Here is a 22,298-nt window from a genome sequence, read left to right on the forward strand (position 1 = left end):
GACGGTAGGACTGTGCCGCATAGGATGAATTGCATTTTGTAGACTTGATGCAAGCTTCATCTGTAGTTTATAATCTGACACGTGTAAGGGAAGTGGTGTACCAGAGAAACGGAGAGAGAGAGAGAGCGCTGCACCGAGTAAAGAGAGAACAAAAGGGAGGAGAAGAAATAATCAATCATTTTAAAACAGCAACATGACTCCATCAAGGTGACATCGAGCTGTTGTTTACCTGCGGCTGCAGCCTGTTTGGTCTCAACCCGCCGATGCCGTCTTTGCTCAAGCGTTTGTTGTTTGAACACAGAAATTCGATGGGATGTAGCGAAGTGTTCAACTGCTGCTGGACTTTCTTCAAGGGTGCAAGACAAACTTATTAAAAGTAAATCTTGTCCTCTTCACTGTCCCGTTTTCGGCTACTTCTGGTCATTTCTGACTATGCTAACCAGGAATACAGTGTTGGTCTGTATGCTGGTTGGTCAGTCCACTGCTCTGGTGCACACTAAGATATCTCAAACACCTATTTGAAAGAATTCAGTAAAGAAATTCATGATCCCCAGAGGATGAAGTTTAATTACTTTGGTTAATCCCCTGACCTTTTCCTCCACTGCTGCCAGCAGGTTGACATTTGTAGTTAGAACTATTGGATGGGTTACTGCAAAATGTGTTACAGATATGCATGGTCTCCAGAGGATAAATTCTAATGACTTTGGTGATCTTCTGATTTTCTCCTTAGTCTATAAAATAGTTTGTTGTCTGCTTGATGGATGAATTGACGGAATATATTGTAGATATTCATGATTCCCTGATGTATCATAATGTTTTTGTAAGCTCTTGATTTTTCCTTTGAGAGAAATTTGTACGGATTGCTCTGAAATGTGCTACAGATTTTTAAGATCCCTAAAGGAACTGTAACAACTTGACTTAGATGCAGCCACACAGAGTGTTTTGTGTGACTCATAGTTTTGTTGAGCTTGCTTCCTTTTAATATTTTAAAAATACATTTTAAGTAATTCCAGCGTGCCATTTGTTGTTTCTTTTAGTTGGTGACAAGGTACCCGCAGACATCAGAGTGACCTCTATAAAGTCCACCACCCTGCGTGTGGACCAGTCAATCCTCACAGGTATGTCTCATCTCTCATCAAACACCATATAATCCTGCCTCAAGGCTCCTTTGCACTTTTATTGCATGGACTTGGAAGATCTAAGATTGTACGCGTTCTACAGTTCAAGCCTCTGCGATAGTATTTCCTTTACTAGTGTGACTGCCTAAGTTATGAGTGTAACTTAGGCAGTCACACTCAGATCTAATCCTGTACACCTGTCTCAATCTTTTTTAGGGGAGTCTGTGTCCGTCATCAAACACACCGACCCTGTTCCAGACCCCAGAGCTGTCAACCAAGACAAAAAGAACATGTTGTTTTCAGTAAGCACAACATTTCTGCCTTCATATCAGGAAATGATGTCAATATAGATAAACCCTGACTTTCCATCCCCTTAGTTGCATGTAGTTATGCAGTTCTCAGAGAGGTTATCACTGTCACACATGGTACGATTAAATGGAAACTCCTCTTTAATGTTTTCACTTATCTGCCCTCATTCCTCTTCCTCTGTCTCAGGGCACAAACATCGCTGCAGGCCGTGCCATAGGTGTTGTTATTGCCACCGGCGTTTCCACAGAGATCGGTAAGATCCGCAATCAGATGGCATCTACTGAACAAGAGAAAACGCCACTGCAGCAGAAGCTGGACGAGTTCGGCCAGCAGCTCTCCAAGGTCATCTCCCTGATCTGCGTGGCTGTGTGGGTCATCAACATCGGCCACTTCGGAGACCCCGTCCACGGCGGTTCTTGGGTCAGAGGCGCCATCTATTACTTTAAGATCGCCGTGGCTCTGGCTGTGGCCGCCATCCCCGAAGGCCTGCCTGCCGTCATCACCACCTGCTTGGCTCTCGGCACACGTCGCATGGCCAAAAAGAACGCCATCGTTCGGAGCCTGCCCTCTGTGGAGACCCTCGGCTGTACCTCTGTTATCTGCTCCGACAAGACGGGTACCCTCACCACCAACCAGATGTCTGTCTGCAGAGTAAGTGACAATCAGGAAAATAATCTTTGAATGTGAGGCTTTGCCTGCTGGTCATACAGTTTAGCCTAGAGGCAAAGATAATTCATATTATTATTATATCCTTTAGCACAGATGAACTGGTTCAGAGCAGAAACTCAATCTTAAGTATTTAATTTCCACATCCTGTCATTTGACACTTCATTAAAAGCCTCCAGGAGTTTCCTTTTGAAAAAGTGTTACGGAGGTGAATTTTGAGCGAGTGGGCCTTTTTTTTTATTTTTTTATGAAGGATGGAAAACCCTTGTGGTGTTGTAATCTTTACCTCAGTTTGGCAGATTCGAGATATCTGCTGGTAGAATAGCACAAGCTGGCATGACCCAGCAACACCCGGAGTGCTACAGCCTATCACCAGATCGGCTCACACACACACACACGCACAGTGAAGGTTTCCAAAATGCCACATTGCCTAAATAAACACAACACCGTGATCCATATCCTGGTCTGTCATGTTAGGTTTCAGTGTATAAATGGGCCCATAAATGCTCTATATATAATTACATCAAACAAAACACAGTGAGATCTTATCCACGACTATTCAAGAGTAGTTCTGTAGCGCAAAGCCTCACCCTTTCCTTTGTCTGTTAGTGTGTGTGTGTTGCTCACTAGCCGTCTTTTCTTTAAGCACTAAGTAAATGCCAGCAGTGCTGTTTGTCTTGGCTCCTGTTAAGGGCTCTCCCAGCTCAGCACACACACACACACACACATATATATTATCTCAGTTAACACCTCTTGTCCTTACATCCTCCATCTCACCTCTCAACTTTGTTAATGACCTCAGAAGTACTGGCAGCATGAGTGGGTTATGAAGTGACTAATATGACCGGACAGCTCATTCAGTGATTTACAATAGAAAACTTAAAGGTCATGCATTAGTCTATTAATTACTGAAAGCATATTAATCTGGATACTTGTTATTGTTTCAAGTGTTGATATGGAAGGTTGTAAAAAACATATAAACTTTGAGTTTTTCTACAGTAAAATGTCTTTAAAGGTCAAAAATCTCACAGAGAAATCTACCCGAACCTGAATCTTTGTGCAGTGGGACGGAGCTTGAGTGGCTCGGCTGAATGTAATACCCTGAGGCACCTGTCAATCATTAAAAATACACCCCACCACCAATCTTTAAATCAAGCTTTCAGTATGTAACTTCAGCTGAGCAGTACGGCCCCAAACATGGTGAATGCTAATGACTGTAGCCGATGCAGAAACCGATTGTCCTGCAGACTGCATGTAGTGCTTTTTGGCTGGTCAAAAAAAGCAAAGAGAAAATGGAGTTGGCATCAGAGTACCGTGCACTTGGCTTGTGCCGTATGACCGCCCTCCCCCTCCCCTTGCCCCTCTGAGATGACGTGGAGTATCTGGGTGATTTAATGCTTAGCAGCAGGGAGTTCCCTCTAGCAGGAGGGACATGGAGGAGTGATCTCACCGCAGCCCTGAAACTCTCCCAGACAGAAAAAGAGCAAAGCAAGAGCTGACGCTGGTAAATATTGACCTTCTGCACTCCTCCTGTACACCCTGGCCTGTTGCTCTTGGCTCTCCGTAGGGAGATAACAGGGGAACATGCACACTCCTGCTCTCACAGAGACAAATCAAACTTCCGCTTTACAGTTTTTTTTATTTTTTTTCCATCGTGGTGTTTCCTGGAGATAGCAATGTTCGTTCCTTCGTTCGTTGCTAAACACATCATGTTCTTTGTAAGCTTCGGGGCCGCTCTGTTTTTATGGTGTTTGTGCATCGAGGTTTAAATGCCCACATGAATGTTTGCCCAGGCTTATCCATCTGTGCTTATTCTTGGACTGGTCTCCAGCCAGTGGCCGTGATAGCGCCATGTGTCTCCCTTGCCTCGGGGATATCCCCATATCCGCAGGATTTCCAGGGATTCCCCTCTGTATCCTGACACCGTACTTCCCCTTTCCCTTCACACACACACACACACACATGAAAAGACATGCACACATACAAAGGGTTACTCATCATTCATCCCCACACAAGCTCAGAGGAAATGAGTAGAAGAACATAAACTTGTGCTACTATCACTGAATCACATGAATCACACTGGGCCTTGTTTCCTTGGAGACCAGAGTGGATCAAATAGTGAGGGAAAACTGACCGCAGATTTTATTTGTTGCAGAATAGTGGAACAGAGAGTACAGAGGCTGATGATGTGGGCCCAAAATGAAATGAAAAGAACAAAAAATATACGAAATAACAGGCTATGTCCGTGCTGTTGGTACGAAGCATGCACCTTGTAAACAAAATATCAACTGTCGGTACAAATAGAGAAGATGCCTTGTCATTTTTTTGCTATCACAGCTCTGATAATGTGTTAAAAGACTGAACAGATAGAGGTAAACAGTGACGCTGGGTTACACGAGGACTGCGAGGTCCTTGTTCACAGGAAGACGTTTGAATCTTGTGTTGGAATGGCAGACTACGCCACTAACAATAAAAACTACCACAGCACATAAAGAGGTGAATGTAGAAATCCATTTAAATATAGAAACAAACATCAAAATTGGTGTTTAATGGCATAAAAATCAAACCTTGGGTATGCTGGAAGTAACTAATGACCCTTGATAGTTATTTATTTTTCTTTAAAAGTTCTGATAATTATAGAGGCAAATAAAAACTCTAAAGCTACAGCTTCAAAACCCAATAACATCATTATTTATTGGAATAAAAGGAAGGAAAATGTCAAAAATTACAAATACAAAATTGCACGTTCTCACAAAAGCTATAATCTCAGAGGCTATAATCATGATTTAGTATGACAGTTATTTTTAACTGACTTTCTTTCATCTTGTCCAGACTAGACTACATCAGTAGACTAAATGCAGGAACCCCGTTGCCGCAGAGAGTTGTTAAGGAATAATTACTCCATTAAAAGGCTAAGACGTATCCTATAAGCATCTATGCGAGGGGGACAAGAGATACCTCTTATCCGAAGTCTGCCATTGATTTAGTGTGTCTTTTTTAATCAGAGGGTGCTGGTAAATGACACACACACACACGCACGCACACAGACACACACACTGACTGACAGAAGAATCGAGTTAAAGGTTTAACCAAATAGCTGCTTCATTAGTTCTTTAATCAGTCAGATTTAATGGAGTTTTAAACGGAGTTAAGCAAGGTCGTAGCGGAGTTTTCCCTCTGTGCATGTGTTTACTGTTTGGCAAACTTAAAGGGATAGTTTTAGTATTTTTAATTGGGGTTGGATGAGGTATTTAATTTATTCATAGTCAGTGTATTATCTACGGTAGACAGTGGTCAGCGTGCCCCCAATTTGGAGAAGCAGACAGGGATCCCCGGCACAGAAACGGATCTCTGCAAAACTGTGGACAGCGTCAGCAGGAAATGTATTTTATCTAGATTAAAAATTAATATCTTGTGTGCTATTCTCAGAACATTTTCCTTGCCATCAGACATCCGTAGAGCCTCCGCATCCCTATGCAACTCTGCCCTGCACTGTATTACGCTGCAGATCATCTTTTTGGGTCATAAAATCCTCGTCTGCTTCTCCAATCTGGGCCTGCGCTCATTGCTGTCTACTGCATGTAATACACTGAGCACCTCATACAAAGCCTGAACTATCCCTTTAAGTGTCAAGTTGAAATCAAGGGCAATCGTTTAACCTATTGTAGACTTGTTTGTCATTCAGATAAGCCACAACACTCCCTCTTTTTTTTTTTTTTATTCCATGTATCAGTATTACCAGTGCATTGAAATCCGCCCTTCCTGGGGGAATTTCAGGAAGAAGACTTGCCAACAAAGCAAATCCTTTGACAGCTCTGGGAGTCCAGCTGTTTATCCTACTTTCACTGATTTATGTTTCGTCTTCCAGCAGTTGACTGGAGTGTGTATGACAGTGTGTGTGACTGCTGAAGCTTTACATCGAAACATTTGAGCAGTGCAACTCCCACGTTGCCTGCATGTTTAGAAACCATAAAGAATCGGTTAGAGGTGAGAATACAGCGACTGGTTGTCACCTGGTCGAAAAGCCTTCAGGGGAATTCGTTGGCCTCTGGTTGCAGTTTGAACTCCACCTCTCCTGTGACCCTTCCTCCTGTTTACATCCACGATTTCATCTTCATAATACTTTACAACCTTTTATTCTATCCGGAGCATGTCAAGGAGAAAGGCACAATAATTAGTCTTCTGTTATCAACATCCTGCTCCTGAAGACGCCGCCTTCATTGTTCAGAGAGAGTCTGCTTTGACACCACAGGTCTATGTGTGAATTGGAAGCCGATGCCACCATGGCAATAAATCGCTTTCGGCAATTTTACTGCTCGAGATGTACCAACAATCAGCACTGCAATTCCATGTTGGCATGCTGTGACAACAAAGGTGTGATATTACCTCTGTGGGCACACTCAACTCAAGGACATGCCCACACCCGAGAGCTAACCGTCAAAGTATCCAAGATTAAGAAACCATTTTCAGAACTGTGTACCTTTTTTAGAATAAATAACATTATTTCTTTTACAAATAAAAACCTGAATTCTTAGAAAACAATATTTACTCTTTGCTACAGCCTCACTTGATTTTCTATGTGTATTTTGCAGAGGCTAATCTTAGCTACCATAAACTTTGCATAGTTGGCGTCTAACTGACATTACTAAGTCGCCATATAGACACTATGATTCTTCTGTGTAACATATGAACATATACAAAAATTATATAAATATCACGATTGTGTTTGTTGACACAGGCGAGATGCATATGTCCATTTGAAATTTCATAGATATTCTAGGTATCCTGTGAATCATTTTATTCGCCCAATGTTGTTTTGTATGTATAACACATAATGCTTGTATATATGTACATGAAAAACTTCATGTAGAAAAATAAGACAAAATATATTTGCATGATGTATGTTGCTTTAATCGTGACTCCACCAAAGGGTCTAATAAGATTGTAGAGCTACATATTTATTTTGGCGTAAACTGTAGTCGACACTGTGAATATTTACTCAGCACTTTGGATCAGTTCGCTAACCATACTGCCTCTCCTTGTGTTTGTCTTTTCTCCTCTCCAGATGTTCATTGCAGACAAGGTGGTAGATTCGAGCTGCACCCTTCATGAGTTCTCTATCACCGGGTCTACATATGCTCCTGAGGGACAAATGTGAGTGTCACAGTTTGAAGATGTTTCTGTTACTGAGGAAATTTTTCTTTTTGGACCTTAGACCTCATTTTATGAAGAATGACTGTGTGCTTTTCAAATTCTACCATTTTGAATTGACTTGGACTCGTGTCCTTGATGATGAAATTCTGAGTTGCTTTATTTCAAAACAAAATATAAATAGATAGTAGTCAAGCAAACTGTGATGTGGTCTGTGCTCCGAGATTTGTTACATCAGTGCTAATGATTCCCAAAAATGTTTCTCGCTGTGCTGTATGTGTTGCTATGGCAATTTCTCCGATAACCACGGAAATAGTTATTAATCCTGGATGCTCGTGTTGCTCCATATTGCTGTGCGTGCTCAGATCAACAATCATATAAAACACCATCACGCCTCACTACACTTTATGCCTGTTGCATTACGCCCTCTCTCACTTACAATAGTGTTGAAATGTAGCGTTAACTTTAGGCAGGCAAGTGTCAGAATTGTGTGGTGATTTTGATCTCGTGTCAGGACCTCAGTAAAAGTGTTACTGTGGAGGAATATAGGTAGGTGGTTAGTTATTAGGTAGGAGAGAGCTTGCAACAGTTCATGTATGTGCATGTTGTTTATTTTGTTGTGCGGTGAGTACAGCATTCTGACTCTGCATGAACCTGTCGATTTCATAACGGCAGAGTGTGGGTTATTGTGTGGGAGCTCTCTTCTCTAGCAACGGTTGCGGTCTCTACAGTCTCTACCGGGAAGGGATCCATGGTTGTCATACAATCAGTGCTGCTTGTCAGAAACGCATGCACACACACACACGCACACACAAATGTACTGTTTACTACTATCTAGCCACTGCTTCTTCAGTCAACTTTGAAATGCTAAACAACTGAATGTTTTCCCCACTCATACATATGGATGAGATTGAGGTGTAGGGAACTGTGAAGTGATTTTCCCCCGGTGTTTTACTCTTGTGAGTGACGTTTATATGTGTTGCTGTGTGTGTGTGTGTGTGTGTGTGTGTGTGTGTGTGTGTCTGTGTATTTTTTCCTTCCAGACTGAAAGGAGACAAGCCCGTACAATGTGGAGACTATGATGGACTTTTGGAGTTGGCCACTGTGTGCTCCATGTGCAATGACTCTTCACTGGACTACAATGAGGTCATTAACACACACACAAACACACACATACACACACACACACGTGCACAGAAATAATCTATGCAAAATAAACCCATCTGTAACACATGCAGCTTTGTGTAGAATAAGTTTCTTTGCAAATTTCTTCATGCATTTACAGTACGTATACACACACACACACACACACACACACACACACACACCACAGAAAGCCTTCTCTTCTTTTGTTCTTCAAGCTGAGCTAATTTTACTCCTGAAGTATGATCTTTTTTCTCCGGGTTTGGATTGCTTTTCTCACCTCTCTGTCATCACCATGGTATCATGGTAACCATGTTGAGGAGAGAGACCAGGGGTAAGACCCTTCTCTACTCCGATGTATCCTCCTAGACCGTTAATAAATAGTCGTTTCACAACCAATTTATTTCTTTCTTTTTTTTTTTAATAAAGAGCCCGATTGTGAAACCAAAGTGTGCTAAACTGTGAGGAGGGGAGGGGAAGAACAGCTGAGTGCTGGAGAGAATTGAGGTGTTTTTTATTTTTATTTCTCCCTGCGCCCCGTCACACAAACAAATGATGTGTGGTACGCCATTATTCATCTCACCTACTACCGCATCTAGCCCGGCAAGGGCGCACACGCTTCAAAACACTTTGCATGTGTGACTCAACGTTTGCGGAGGCAAAGGTGAACGACCCCGCACATTTGCTCAGGAGTCGTCCTTCTGTCATTTTCAAGAGGGTCGTTCACATTTGACAATGGAGAAGAGGGTCTGAGTTTAATGAGTCAATCACTCCTCGAACTCTTGTTGAAAATCATGTTCTGGTGCATTTATCTCCTCTCCTAGGCCAAAGGCGTTTATGAGAAGGTGGGCGAAGCCACAGAGACGGCTCTCACCACCCTGGTGGAGAAGATGAACGTCTTCAAGACTGACGTGTCCGGACTCAGCAAGGTGGAACGCGCCGGTTCCTGCAACTCGGTAAGCCACACGTGGATTGACTCTGTAACATGATGCGGGGAACTCCATCGAGTTTACACATCAAAGTTAGAAAGAAGTGAGCTTGCCAGACCTCTGTAGTGCACTCCTTATCCCGGCTTAAGCTCAAATCTCCAACCCAACTGTTGGCACTAAAGTTGCGTAGTTGGTGATGTAGATGCCAGATTTTGACGAGGAAGGAGGATGTGCATCATAATCTGCAGTGAGCATATTGTTTGTTTTGTCTGCTGCAGGTTTGCAGACTCTGCTCATACTGTCCACTGCTCCAGATATATTTTAGGTGATGTTTCACATTTAAGTGTTGTTTTTCTCCGGATAGAATTACAATGAGTCAACAGATCAGGCTTTGGCATCTCGCTCAAGGACTACAGCACAAGGTTGTTGATAGACTTATATGTTTGACTTCAGGGTGTGAGATTGTTTGGTTAAACGTCTTCAGCGTATCCACTGTGTTGAAGCCAGTCACCTCTGGTTGTGAGTCTTTTCACTTCACATGCAGATAAAGGTCATTAAAATCCCCGTTGGCCTCTCTTCCGGCAAGAGGAAAGCTTGTCAGTGACAAACGCTTTGGAGTCTCGGATGAGACGAGACTCGTCGTGACAGAATCAGCGAGATAGAGAAGCAAGAAGATTAAATGTTTTCTGGTTTTAATCCAAAGCTCTGAATGGGCCCAGTGCACCTGCTTAAAAGATAAATGGATGAATGCTTAACAATAACATCCATCCTCGGCTCCAACTTTTTTCCATATCTCTGCTGGGCGTACACAGCTAGAAATTTCCCAGCTTGCCATGCCAAGCCAAACTCCCATTGCTCTCCCTGTTTGATAGAGAGGAGAAGTTTGTTACGTTGGCAGATTTCAGGTCAGAGGTCTCCTGACAGGATGTGACAACACCGCAGCAGTCTGAGAGATGAGAGAATGATCAATGTTAACCTTTCAGCCTTTTGTACATCAGCACAGGCTGAACTAGAGGGACACCTACTGGTAGGAAAAGATTTGACACCAAGTGTGATAACATGTAAGGAACAGGGAGGATTTTGTAAACCTATTGCGTATTTTGTTTTGTTTTTTCATTTTGCTGTTGTTTTCCATGTATGCCATCCAGCCATCCATCAGACATGGGGGTTGGGTTCTTGGTCCAATGTGTCAGCCTTCAGCTGTCATTAGCTAAGCCAAACCTCACCGGCTGCCAGCCTGACATCTGTTCACTAATACAGCTCAATCTCTTTGTCACTTTCTTCTTCCTCCTCCTGCTGTTTATCTCTCAGGTTATCAGGCAGTTGATGAAGAAGGAGTTCACCTTGGAGTTCTCCCGTGACCGCAAGTCCATGTCAGTCTTCTGCACACCCGTCAAACCGGGCTCCCAGAGCAAGATGTTCATCAAGGCATGCATGAATAATACAGTCACGGATACACAGTTGGACATGCATCATTCGTTGTCATTGTAAATTAATGTTCTCTTGTGTCTCCGCAGGGTGCTCCAGAGAGCGTGATTGAGCGGTGTCAGTACCTGCGGGTGGGAACTGGGAAGGTGACACTAACACCAGCCCTGCGTGACCAGCTTTTGTCCAAGATCAGAGACTGGGGGACAGGCAGGGACACCTTGAGGTGCTTAGCACTGGCCACTCATGACACCCCGCCACGCAAAGAGGACATGGACTTGGAGGATTCCACCAAGTTTGTGAAATATGAGGTACAGTAGAGGACTGCGGTAACATCTGATCTTTGGCTTAGGAATCCACGTTGTTTAAATCTAATATTTAGGTCTTCCTTTTAAGAAAACGACTCACATTTTCACAATTTTAAATATGCTTGATTTAAATTTGAGCTAGTAGGCACGTAGCTTAACATAAAGCCCAACTTTGTCCAAGGGTGAAGAAATTTCGCAGGTTATAACTCGTTTATTTAATCCTTACAAGTTTCCGCTTTTTCACTTTGTTTTTCTTACAAATGAAACGGAGCCAAAGTCATGATGTCATGTCTGGGCTAGCCTCTGTTCCACTAGGTGGTTCCTTCACTCTCACTTGGGCTCTCTATAACGTGTAAATAAATAAGCCTTAGTTAGAGGTGCTGGTATTATATATGGCTTCATATATTATGGACAGACATGAGAGTAGTATCCATCTTCTCGTCTAACTTTGGGCAAGAAAGCAAATTTCCCAAAATGTCAAACTTATTTTAATGTCATAGAGTATTTTCTGCTGTGTATCTTTTGTTTGAGATTCAGTTGTTATAGTTTTTACCCTGAAAATGAATCTGTTTGATGTTTTCCAGCAGCAATATAAATAAAAAGGGGTGAATTCCATTTCTCTGACACTGAAGTGAGATTCTGTTCTCAGATCTAGCCCTGTGTAACCTAATCCCCCCTTATTTCTCTCTTTCTTTTTCCCCCCTCTGTTTCCACTCAGCTGGGTCTCACATTTGTTGGCTGCGTGGGCATGCTCGACCCGCCCAGGAAGGAGGTGATCGGGTCAGTGAAACTGTGCAATGAGGCAGGTATACGCGTTATCATGATCACGGGAGACAACAAGGGCACAGCTGTGGCCATCTGCAGACGAATTGGCATCTTCGGAGAGGAAGAGGACGTGGCAGGGAAGGCCTACACGGGCCGCGAGTTTGATGATCTGCCGTCGGATGCCCAGAGGGAAGCCGTCAAGCGGGCGCGATGCTTCGCCAGAGTGGAGCCAGCTCACAAGTCTAAGATCGTGGGATACTTGCAGTCATTCGATGAGATTACTGCCATGGTGAGGAGAAGAGTTGGCGTTACTCACAGTTACTATGATACTCTTACTTCTTCCTGCCCTACACTGGCATCCCTTTATTTTTAGACTTTTCTCTGCTTCCTACAAATCCAAACATTGCATAATTTCTCTGTCATGTATTTCTCTCTGCCGGTTGCAAGACAAAAAAAAAAAAAAAATCCTTTTCAACTCTGCTTTTTTTTTTGAATGACATGTGAAGATTGCATGAGAGGCGCCCAGTGAGGCGTGACATGTTTCAGGTCTCTCTGAGGCTGCTCTCTTTAAAAAACTGCTATCAAGAGCTGTCATCTCTCGTCCGCTTTGCTGCTTCCTATCTGACACACGTCTCAGACGAGGGGTTGATTCAAAGAAAGATGGGAAGCAGGGGGAGGGGGGCAGTGATGGAGTGAGGCAGACAACAATATCACCATTTGCCTGTCAAGACTACCCTCCACTATTCAACACAGAAAAGCCACTTTAGGCCCTGCTGCCATGACAGATTAATATATCTCACTTGCTCAGCTTTAGCTTTAATCCTGTCTGGATCTGAAACGATAATGAGTCTTTACATACTGAGATAGTGGTTCATTTTCAATCATCGTTAGATTCTTGGACCACTATTCTGGACTCAGTATTTTAACAAACAAGTTGAAGCAAGAGTAGTAACCGAAACCTTAATGTTTTACTGTCATGTTTAATACAGCACACAGCACCGGTTTGTGCCCAAGAAGCTTTATTCTCCAATTTACAGCTTACAGCTTTCTGCACTAGGAAATCTTCCTTACTTTAAAGTATTTCTGAATGTTGCAGGCTCCATGAAATCTTCCTCCTTTTACAATAATGTTGAAAGATCTTCTTCTTCTTGAAATTCTGGTTCTTGATGTCTTGATGTCTATAATTCATGTTTTCTCGTCACAGACAGGAGATGGTGTGAACGATGCCCCGGCCCTGAAGAAAGCAGAGATTGGCATCGCCATGGGCTCCGGCACAGCAGTGGCCAAGTCTGCGTCTGAGATGGTGCTGTCTGATGATAACTTCTCCACCATAGTGGCTGCCGTGGAGGAGGGCAGGGCCATCTACAACAACATGAAGCAGTTCATCAGATACCTCATCTCCTCTAATGTGGGAGAAGTTGTCTGGTGAGGAAATCAAACAGATACAACCACCACGTGGCACCATCTTAACCTTTTGAGTCTAATCTTCTTAGCTGATGTCGGTGTGTTTTCTCAATCTCCGTGTCCAGCATCTTTCTGACGGCCATCCTGGGTCTCCCTGAGGCTTTGATTCCAGTCCAGCTGCTGTGGGTTAATCTGGTGACCGATGGCCTGCCTGCCACCGCCCTGGGCTTTAACCCTCCAGACTTAGACATCATGGACAAACCTCCCCGCAACCCTAAGGAGCCTCTCATCTCTGGCTGGCTCTTCTTCAGATATCTGGCCATCGGAGGTAATGCGCTCTCTAACTTTATACTGGAATTCTAGTATAAAAGGGGGCATCAAATAGCAGGTATAATGTTTATTGAGACTAGACGGTTAGCTCAAAGTCATCAAGCACCACAGTGAAACTCTAAACACATCAAACTGATCACCAAAGCGTTGATCTGAGCCTAATGAAGTTAATTAAAAAGCCATAAGCATGACAATGTGAGCTGTGACACCAGGCGTTTCTTCCTCACCAGTGTCTGTGCAAAACCAACCAACCAATCAGGGCTCTGACTAGGTTACTACATTGAATAGCTAATTATTTAGCCTGCATGCACGTGCATATCCAAACAATGTTGTTCAGACACTGATTCCCTGCCTGTAACTAAGCACCATCTATCTATGCAGCCACAGTTAATCTTTGACTTCTTTCTTTTTAGTCCCGGCTGTTGTTTGTGCCAAGTGGCATCAAATGGCATCTGGTGTAAACGTATGTCTCTTCCTCTAGGATATGTGGGTCTTGGAACAGTCGGTGCTGCCACATGGTGGTACCTGTTTGATGAAGATGGTCCACAAGTGTCTTTCTATCAGCTGGTGAGTTACAAAATATTGTTCTACTCTGTCTTGTTGTGTTTGCTGTAGCATATTTTCTCTTATTACAACACTGTTTACAAAAAAGAAAGTTGGCACGCTGTGTGAAATGTAAATATGAACCAAAAATGTGATGCAAAACATTTTGGAAATGCGGTCGCACGTATTTTTAATATTTATCCCCTCCCAGCCTCCTCTTTATATTCTCCACTGTCGGACACGTTAATGTTTGGCCACCCCAGCAGCGTACAGAAATAGAAAATGAAGTCAGACCCGTGTGGTTTGATTGCACACAAGGTGGGAACAAGGCCAAGGTTCTGCAGCTGTTCCCCCATCAGATCTGAGCTCCATCAAACCAGGTCACAGAGGTCCTGGTGACATCCTGCTGACACACATGCTAGCACAGACACACACACACACACACACACTAACTCCTGCCTGTCTCTCTTTTCTTTCTTCTTTCTGCAGAGACACTTCATGCAGTGTACTGAGGAAAACCCCATGTTCCAGAACATAGACTGTGAGGTGTTTGAATCCCGCTACCCCACAACCATGGCCCTGTCTGTGCTGGTCACCATCGAAATGTTCAATGCACTCAACAGGTCAGTCATCTCCTGTTGTGATGTCGGAGTTGAAATGTCCGAGCTGTCAGATATTTATTAAAAGGAAGACCCTGTCATCCAACAAGACAGCGCTCCCTTTGAGAAAGAACTACATAGCCGTGGCAGGGATAACAGCATGTGAAGAAAAACACATCCGTCACAAGCAGCAACTATTTTCACTGCTGAGCACTGCTGTTTATAATGCTCATATATTTCAGATTTTGCATTCGGTTAATGTGGCAAAGGAATCGAGCTTTAGCCGCACATCTTAAGAAATGGAATAATGCTTATTTGGGAAGGCAGAAAATAAAAGGAACAGTGGTATGAAGGGAAAACTTCATGCTGCTTTTTGCCAGGATTGCTCATGGAGCAAGTCTGTCAGTAGCTCCCTACAGAAACAAATGCTAATGTCTCATTTAGGAAAGAATCTGAGAAAGGGAAGGTTCAAATAAAGAGCTGCCTGACCAATGAAAATGTTATCCCAAGCCGAGACAGTCGGTAAAACTGTCAGACACATGTTTACATGGTTGCTATCGCTCATACAGGGAGGGAAGCTGATGTTTGAATTTTGAAGTTTGTAAGTGACTTAGACAGAATAATTAGATTTTTGCAACAAGACAGAATAACTTTATATAAGTCCCTGAAGTCAAGCTGCTGAATTGTAAACTTTTTTTTTTATCTATTGTCCAGTTTGTCTGAGAACCAGTCCCTGCTCAGGATGCCTCCATGGGTCAACATTTGGCTGCTGGGAGCCATCATCCTCTCCCTGTCCCTCCACTTCTTAATCCTCTATGTTGAGCCTCTGCCGGTGAGTGTTAATCTACGGGGGGACACTTGTGGACTTGTGGAGCTAACTTTATACTGATAATCCAATCCAATCCACTTTATTTATATAGCACGATTTTAGCAAACACAGGGTTTCCAAAGTGCTGCACAATACGATAGAACACAATAAATAACAATATAGAAACACAACAAAACATCAAGTAGATAATAGAAAGATAGAAAACAATAAAAATAAAATGAATAAAAGGCACTAGATAAAATAAATAAAAACAGACAAAAATAAATACGTAAACAACAAAATGCATGTATGCACAATGTTAAAAGCCAAAGAGAAGAGGTGGGTTTTAAGAAGGGTTTTAAAATGGGACAGAGAAGAGGCCTGTCTCACGTGCAGAGATACCATGGCAATGTTCAACACACTGCAACTCGAGAAAACACAAGCAAATGATCTCATCTCAGCCAACACATGCAGCATCATACAGACAAACCCAACCGAATACAGCTCCTCTTCAAGCTGCACAGGCGATGAGTCACAAAACAACAATAAGTTTCCAAGCGCTAACTAAATATGGTGGAAACTTGTTTTCTAACTCTGTTGTGCAACTGCAGAATTTCTGTATATGGTTGCGTTTTCTGTATTTGCAGCACATTCCCGTGTTTGGTTTGGTTTGGCCTTGTGTGTTTTATGTTTTCCCACTCTGCAGGATTAGCAGTGTGTTCAGGCGTCATGGCCACATGCTGTAGCTCTGATGCTTTCTCTGTCCTGCAGTTGATCTTCCAGGTGACCCCCCTGCACTGGTCCCAGTGGATCGTGGTGCTGAAGATTTCCATCCCAGTCATCCTCCTGGATGAGGCACTTAAATATATGTCCAGGAACCATCTAGATGGTATGTTGGTCCACTTTGATTCCAACGAATAAACCCACAAAAATGTCAGTTTTGAGTTATGATGTTGAAAATCCGATTTTACTGACAACTCTCTTCTGCTCTTTTTTTTCTCTCCTGCATTTCTAATTCAGCCTAAATTCTTTTTTATCTCACCTTCTGTGCAAAGGTACTCTATTTCCAACCTCTTCATGCTTTTCTTCTCTCTCCCATAGAAACTCGCAGCTATAGACTGATGGTTTTAGTTATTGTGTATTTTAAATGACGTGTTTTTTTTTTCTTCTTCTCCGTCCTTGGCAGGTGATGAAGACAAGAAATATCGGAGGAGATGGCAGCTGAACTAAGACCTCTCCCTCAACACACTCACACACTTAGACACACGCCTACCCTCTTCCCTTTATGAGCTAGGAGCCTTTTTCTCTCACCCCTGTCCTCATTCCCCCACTCCTGCATGTCCGACAAACCACCACTAAAAAACGAGCAGTGGCTTGCATGAGAACGAGTGTGCAAGAAAGGAGCGCACGTGTGTTTCTGCGAGCATGGCTTTGTACGAGTGCGTGAGTAAACGGGTACTGTGTGTATGTATGTGCGAGTGTGCGAACAGGTAGACGCAGGCCTGTCTTTATAGTTGCCAGAGCGAGAAACAACCGCAGGCGTTAACAAAACAAAAAAAAGAAAGAAAAAAGAAAACTGCCCAGGGCTCTGCTTTTTAAAGATTTCTGCTCATTGGTTTTTTTGACTGTACAGTACAAACATAGTGGTGCCGTAACTGGACTTTGGGGCGGGGGGCGGGAGGAGAGGGAGGACAGGGAGGTTGATAATACTGGGTGGGGTTTGGGTGGGAAGGGGGTTGACATTAGCACAGAGACCGAAAGAGAGATCGAGAGGGTCCGGCGTGGAGAAGAGACTGGTGTGCACACTGGCAACAAAAAGATGAGCATCAGCAAGAGTGTGGAAGGTGAAAACAGCTGGCTCTGACCAGTGTAGAGAGCCACCGTTACCTGTATGTGTCCATAAAAACATTATCTGGAGGCAATGCCCCAAACACCCACACTACCGGCACTGACTTCCAGCCAGCTCTGCAAGAACGTGGCCTTGTCAGCACAACACAATAATATCTCCGGCCAGTTTGTCACAGTGCTGCTCCTTCACCTCTTCTTGTGTTTTTACTCTCACCACATACAAATCTCGTTAAACTGTGTTTTATGCATAATTACTCTCCTTTCTCCTGTCCTGCTCTCTCTCTGTCTCTCTTTCTTGCTCTCTGTCTAGGAGGCAGCTCTAGGCCCCGGGTGGGGACGTGGGATGGGGGTTTATCGGGCTTTCTAGGTTGCGGGGTGCGGAGATGTCGCTTCACCTTAAAAGGTGTGAATAGCTTTACGCTGCTTGGCCGCTTCCTTCGGCTCTTAATTCGAGGAGCTGAGGTCAGCTCACAGACGATAAAGATTTCAAATAAAACTCAAATAAATAAAAAATGTCAAACATCAACCAAACCAGCAGTAAAGACCGTCAGTAGAGTAGTTGTCAGCCAGTCCACCCAGCTGGTCTTGTTAAGCCTCACTTTAATGTCTGTCTGCTGTGCTGCCATTGGAGTTTTAGCTGCCAGATTATCTAAATTAAATGTAGACCAGAATGAAGCTCAGTGACATTTTGTGCAGAATAATTGTCTTGGCGCATCATGTTGTTGATCTCGCTTTTTTAATTTATTCAGTTATTTCAGTTATCCTGCACCAACGCTAAGGTGTGTATATGTATGTGTGTGTGTGTGTGTGTGTGTGTGTGTGTGCATATAGCCTTACTTAATAATTTGTCTAATTTGACTCGATAGGTTTTTCAGTCACTGAAACGCACAGATGATGTAGTTAAAGTAAGTTAAGGAATGGCAACTAAACTGCTTGAATTGTCTCAGTCTCACTTGCTCATGTATCATTTCTATATTAAGCACATCTAAAGTCCATGCCTTACAAAGCCCACTGCACCTCCACATTTAATATGTGGTCGAAAATGAATGTGTTTCTGCGAACCTTTAATGACCCCTTTACCCCACCGCCACCACTCTCACTCATTCATGCCCTATCGGTGATAGTCATTCTCATCACTCGAGGTCTTAAAGACTCTGAATGTCCACCCGGTCTGAGGTATGTTTGATAGGAAACTTGTTTTGTTGTGCTTTTGTGCGCTGCTCCCTCAGCTCCTCCTGCTTTCTCAGTGCTTTAGCGACTCACTTGGGTATTGTTTTATAATGACTTAAATAGTAATGTATTTGACTGAATGAACCCGCGGGGAGGGGGGGTTTGGATTGTGTCTTTAAGTCTTAAATATGGGTTTTGTGTTGAGCCCTGGTGCTCTGTGGACTGGGTCAGCGGTGTGTTTGGTCTCTTGTTTGCTCCCACATAGGATAGAGGAGTGTGCACATACAAAAAAAAAAAAAAAAAAAAAAACTTAGTAAAGGTGCTGGATCAAAAAAACTCAAATCTGCTCACTCTGCTTCAAATTAATTTAATAAAGCAATGTTTAAATTACAGAGATCGTCAAAGCAAATTGTTGCCTGGTGAAGATAACTGTGCTGAATTAAATTAACTGGGAGTTACTGACAGACTGTGCAGATCTTTCCACTTTTTCCTTCCTTTTTTTGCTCCCAGACATTATTTACAGCGAGCGGGACTGACTCTCAGTGTGTGACTGAGCATGATTTGGAATCTAAAAGCATATCTAACCATAAACACTTCAATATTAGTGACCAGTCTGCTCTTGCTTACAGGACTGTAGTTAGTAGTTGTATTCATCTATTTTGTTGCTTGGTGATGTTTTTTTCTTACTCCAGGGGATAGCTTAGCCAAACTTAGATGGCATGACATCATTAAATCCAGAAATTTCCAGTTCCACATGCTCTCTGGGGTCATCTTTGGAAATGTACATGAGGAAATCTCGCAGATTTTAAGCAGAAGTCGATGAAAGTACACTGAAAAAGTTGATTAAAACACATCACAGGACAGAAAAAAAAACCCCTAAGAGGCTTTGAGCATCACAGAAGAAAAATATTCGGCATCGTTTTATACCAGAAGCTTATTAAGTTTTTTTTTTTTTTTAACCACCACCACCACCATGAGATTATGCCTCCTCTGTCCAGACCAGCAGACCACCAGTCCCTGTCCCAGGTTTCCACAGCTCTGGCACTCTAGCCACCAGGCACTATAGGTCTGTATAGCCTTGTTATTTACTACTGAATCCTCAACTCTGTACAGAAGATGAGAATATGATCGCATGGAACCTTGTTACTGTAATAATAACCTATACAGTATATAATATTTAATTTTTTGATAACTTACATCAATGAAACTTACTTACCAACAACAGACCGACTTGCGAGAAACCATTTTTTATTTTTCTTTGAGCACATGGTATCTTAGGATCTCATTCTTTTTGTTTTGTAGTATAGAAAGGTTGTTTCTTCATTGTTCCCGTTTGGTTTTTACAGTTGCTGGGGTTTTGTGTCTTTTACTGTAGGGAAAAAAAAAGAATATGACGTTATCCTGTTTAAGATAGACAAGAATCATGCTTACGCTAATTAACGACGATGATGCTGATCATTTCAGCGATAGTTATCCGGTGTGAGAATGTTCAAGAAATTGTGAATGAACTGTGTCTGGTTTACACTGAGCGATAAGCAGTGATGAATCCTGGGTTATGAAGTTTTATGACTGTACATTGAAGGGCTTGGTGTGGATGCAGGCTCTAGAGACCCGTGACAATCCTTTTTGGGTCTGACAACTCCTCCAGCGTGGTATCCAAAGTCCTCTACCATATGTAAAAAAATAAATAAATAAATGAATAAATAAAATAACCTTTACTATCAGTGAAGGAGTGATCAGGTTCATATCAATAACATGTGACCAACGGTTCCCCTTTTCTTTGTCTGTATAGACAAATAAACAGTCTCTAGAGCCCGAGTTCCACCTTAAAAATTGAATTAAAAGGATTCTCTGTATTGCCTTGTTAATATTAATTGTGGACACATAATTTTATAAATGACAAAGACGTGGAAATAAAGATAATTTATCTTGTTATTTATTCAGAGCTTGTGTTCTTTCTTCATGTAGTGTTTTTAAAATGAGGTTACCTTTTTCTCTCTGTGGACTATTTTCTACCGATGAAATGGTCCCAATAAAAACACAGGAAGAATTTGTGGATTGTCCTGGATAACGAGGAAAGGTCTGTTTCTGTTTTTATGTACTTTTTCAATGCTTTACAGACCCCAAACATAATTCCATTCAGAGGTTTCAGAGTCATATCTCAAAAGCTGGGCACAGAAGGTAAAACCATCTGACTACCACAAGGGAGGCTGAGAAACATTTTAAAGTGACGCTTTTCTGAGGTGAATGCATCTGTAGAAAGCACTGATGCAAAAATGACTAATGCAAATGAGTTTGTCTCCATTATTTTGATTCAATGTTGGAAAAAGAAGTCCTACTTTTGAGAGAAACTAAGTAAGGAGACACCAAAACCGTTTCCATTTCCAAAAACAACTGCGTGCTCCAAAAGATGTTGTGTTCCCAAAACTATTCATGACAGAGTTTTGAGCAACTACTGGATCAAAAAAACAAACTGAAGGCAGAAGTCTGGCAGATCATCTGCAAACCGTACTGGTCTCTCTCAGCGAATACAATTTAACAGTTTGTCAGGCATTGTCAAAGAAACATCAGAAAGCAGAGCAAGCATTATATGAACACAAACGCATCACTCAGCAGTCAGCTGGTTGTGATCTGCATGACTGAGAGTCAATCTACTCTTCGACTGCACCAATCGGAAGAAGAAGAGCTGGGAAACAAAACCTGCCCTTTCCACCTATTAAACATTAATTTTGAAAAATGTGTACATATAAGACATATTTATACATCAAGATTCAGCAAAATGTCATATGTTAAACACTTAAACCATCCAGAATACACACATAAACAAATAGAAAACAATATATAATTGAAATAATGTATTATTATTAAATGACCAGTATCACAGGCTTTTAAAGAGTACAAACTAGTAATTAGCTTGTACAATGCATTAAATATAACTTCAAATCAAATATTTTATTTGTATAGCCCAAAGTCACAAAGTACATTTGCCTTGGAGGGCTTTACAATCTGTACAGGGAGTGACACCCTCTGTCCTTAGACCCTCGGTTCGAGTGAGGAAAAACTTGCCCACAAAAAACCAGGTGCCAGGTGATGATGGCAGTTTCATAGCTTGTCACACCAGCTCTAATGTTCTGCCCGCTCAGACACTTTACATAAGTTGAGCTGGGTTTGATTTGAATTAGCTTTATCACCATCAAAACAAAATTTGCATTGATGAGCTGAGCTCATAGAGTCAATGGACAAAATTCATAATGATAAAACCATCGCATATATCAGGACATATTAAAATATACAAATTGCCAAACACGATAAGCTAAAAACAATTAGCCTTGAAGTGCAAGAGGTCAAAGAACCTCATCGTGGTAAAATATGCAAAATGCCAGATAATTACAAAGACGTCCATGAGCTAAAAACAAACTGTACCTTACAGGGCTCGAGTTGAACAGCCTCGGGGAATGTGCTTTTTGTCTGCTGGCGCTTTTTATGACTTTTATACTCTGAGATTGAAAACAGAGTTTCCACCTAGAGGATATTTATTCAAAGATAGGAACTGCTGGGTGAGAGTCGCCTGTAACAATGAGCCTTTTGCTGACATAGTATTATACATGGAAACTGAATAAAGAGACTGCAGGGAGTGATTTTAATTCATTAATTTTAGATCCAATCTTAACTATTTAAATGTATTTATTCCAGGAAACTCCCAAACCAAACTGTGATAGATAATGTTTGTACTCGACCATAGCTTGCCTTGAAAGGCCAAATGTCTTGAGCTTTTGCAACTT

The 22,298-nt window shown here is 42.3% G+C and overlaps 1 protein-coding gene across 2 annotated transcripts in view; it reads left to right on the top strand.

Annotated features, from left to right (window-relative positions):
• atp2a3 (ATPase sarcoplasmic/endoplasmic reticulum Ca2+ transporting 3) overlaps positions 1 to 17,069 on the top strand; it is a 37,281-nt gene extending 20,212 nt beyond the window's left edge. Inside the window, exons 6-22 of one of the 2 annotated variants that reach the window (XM_019255442.2) lie at positions 1,038 to 1,118; positions 1,335 to 1,420; positions 1,614 to 2,078; positions 7,159 to 7,247; positions 8,288 to 8,390; positions 9,212 to 9,343; positions 10,628 to 10,744; positions 10,834 to 11,052; positions 11,768 to 12,103; positions 13,019 to 13,239; positions 13,344 to 13,546; positions 14,030 to 14,115; positions 14,581 to 14,714; positions 15,405 to 15,522; positions 16,270 to 16,387; positions 16,519 to 16,553; positions 16,685 to 16,766. In XM_019255442.2, coding sequence (XP_019110987.2) covers positions 1,038 to 1,118; positions 1,335 to 1,420; positions 1,614 to 2,078; positions 7,159 to 7,247; positions 8,288 to 8,390; positions 9,212 to 9,343; positions 10,628 to 10,744; positions 10,834 to 11,052; positions 11,768 to 12,103; positions 13,019 to 13,239; positions 13,344 to 13,546; positions 14,030 to 14,115; positions 14,581 to 14,714; positions 15,405 to 15,522; positions 16,270 to 16,387; positions 16,519 to 16,523 — 2,513 coding nt within the window. In that variant the 3' untranslated portion in view covers positions 16,524 to 16,553; positions 16,685 to 16,766. Of the gene's footprint in view, positions 1 to 1,037; positions 1,119 to 1,334; positions 1,421 to 1,613; positions 2,079 to 7,158; positions 7,248 to 8,287; positions 8,391 to 9,211; positions 9,344 to 10,627; positions 10,745 to 10,833; positions 11,053 to 11,767; positions 12,104 to 13,018; positions 13,240 to 13,343; positions 13,547 to 14,029; positions 14,116 to 14,580; positions 14,715 to 15,404; positions 15,523 to 16,269; positions 16,388 to 16,518; positions 16,554 to 16,684 lie in introns of both variants that reach the window. The other variant, XM_010746855.3, reaches the window with a different exon arrangement.
• Positions 17,070 to 22,298: the final 5,229 nt, after the last annotated feature.

This window comes from Larimichthys crocea, chromosome XXII (genome assembly GCF_000972845.2).
Source record: "Larimichthys crocea isolate SSNF chromosome XXII, L_crocea_2.0, whole genome shotgun sequence".
Classification (NCBI taxonomy): domain Eukaryota; kingdom Metazoa; phylum Chordata; class Actinopteri; family Sciaenidae; genus Larimichthys; species Larimichthys crocea.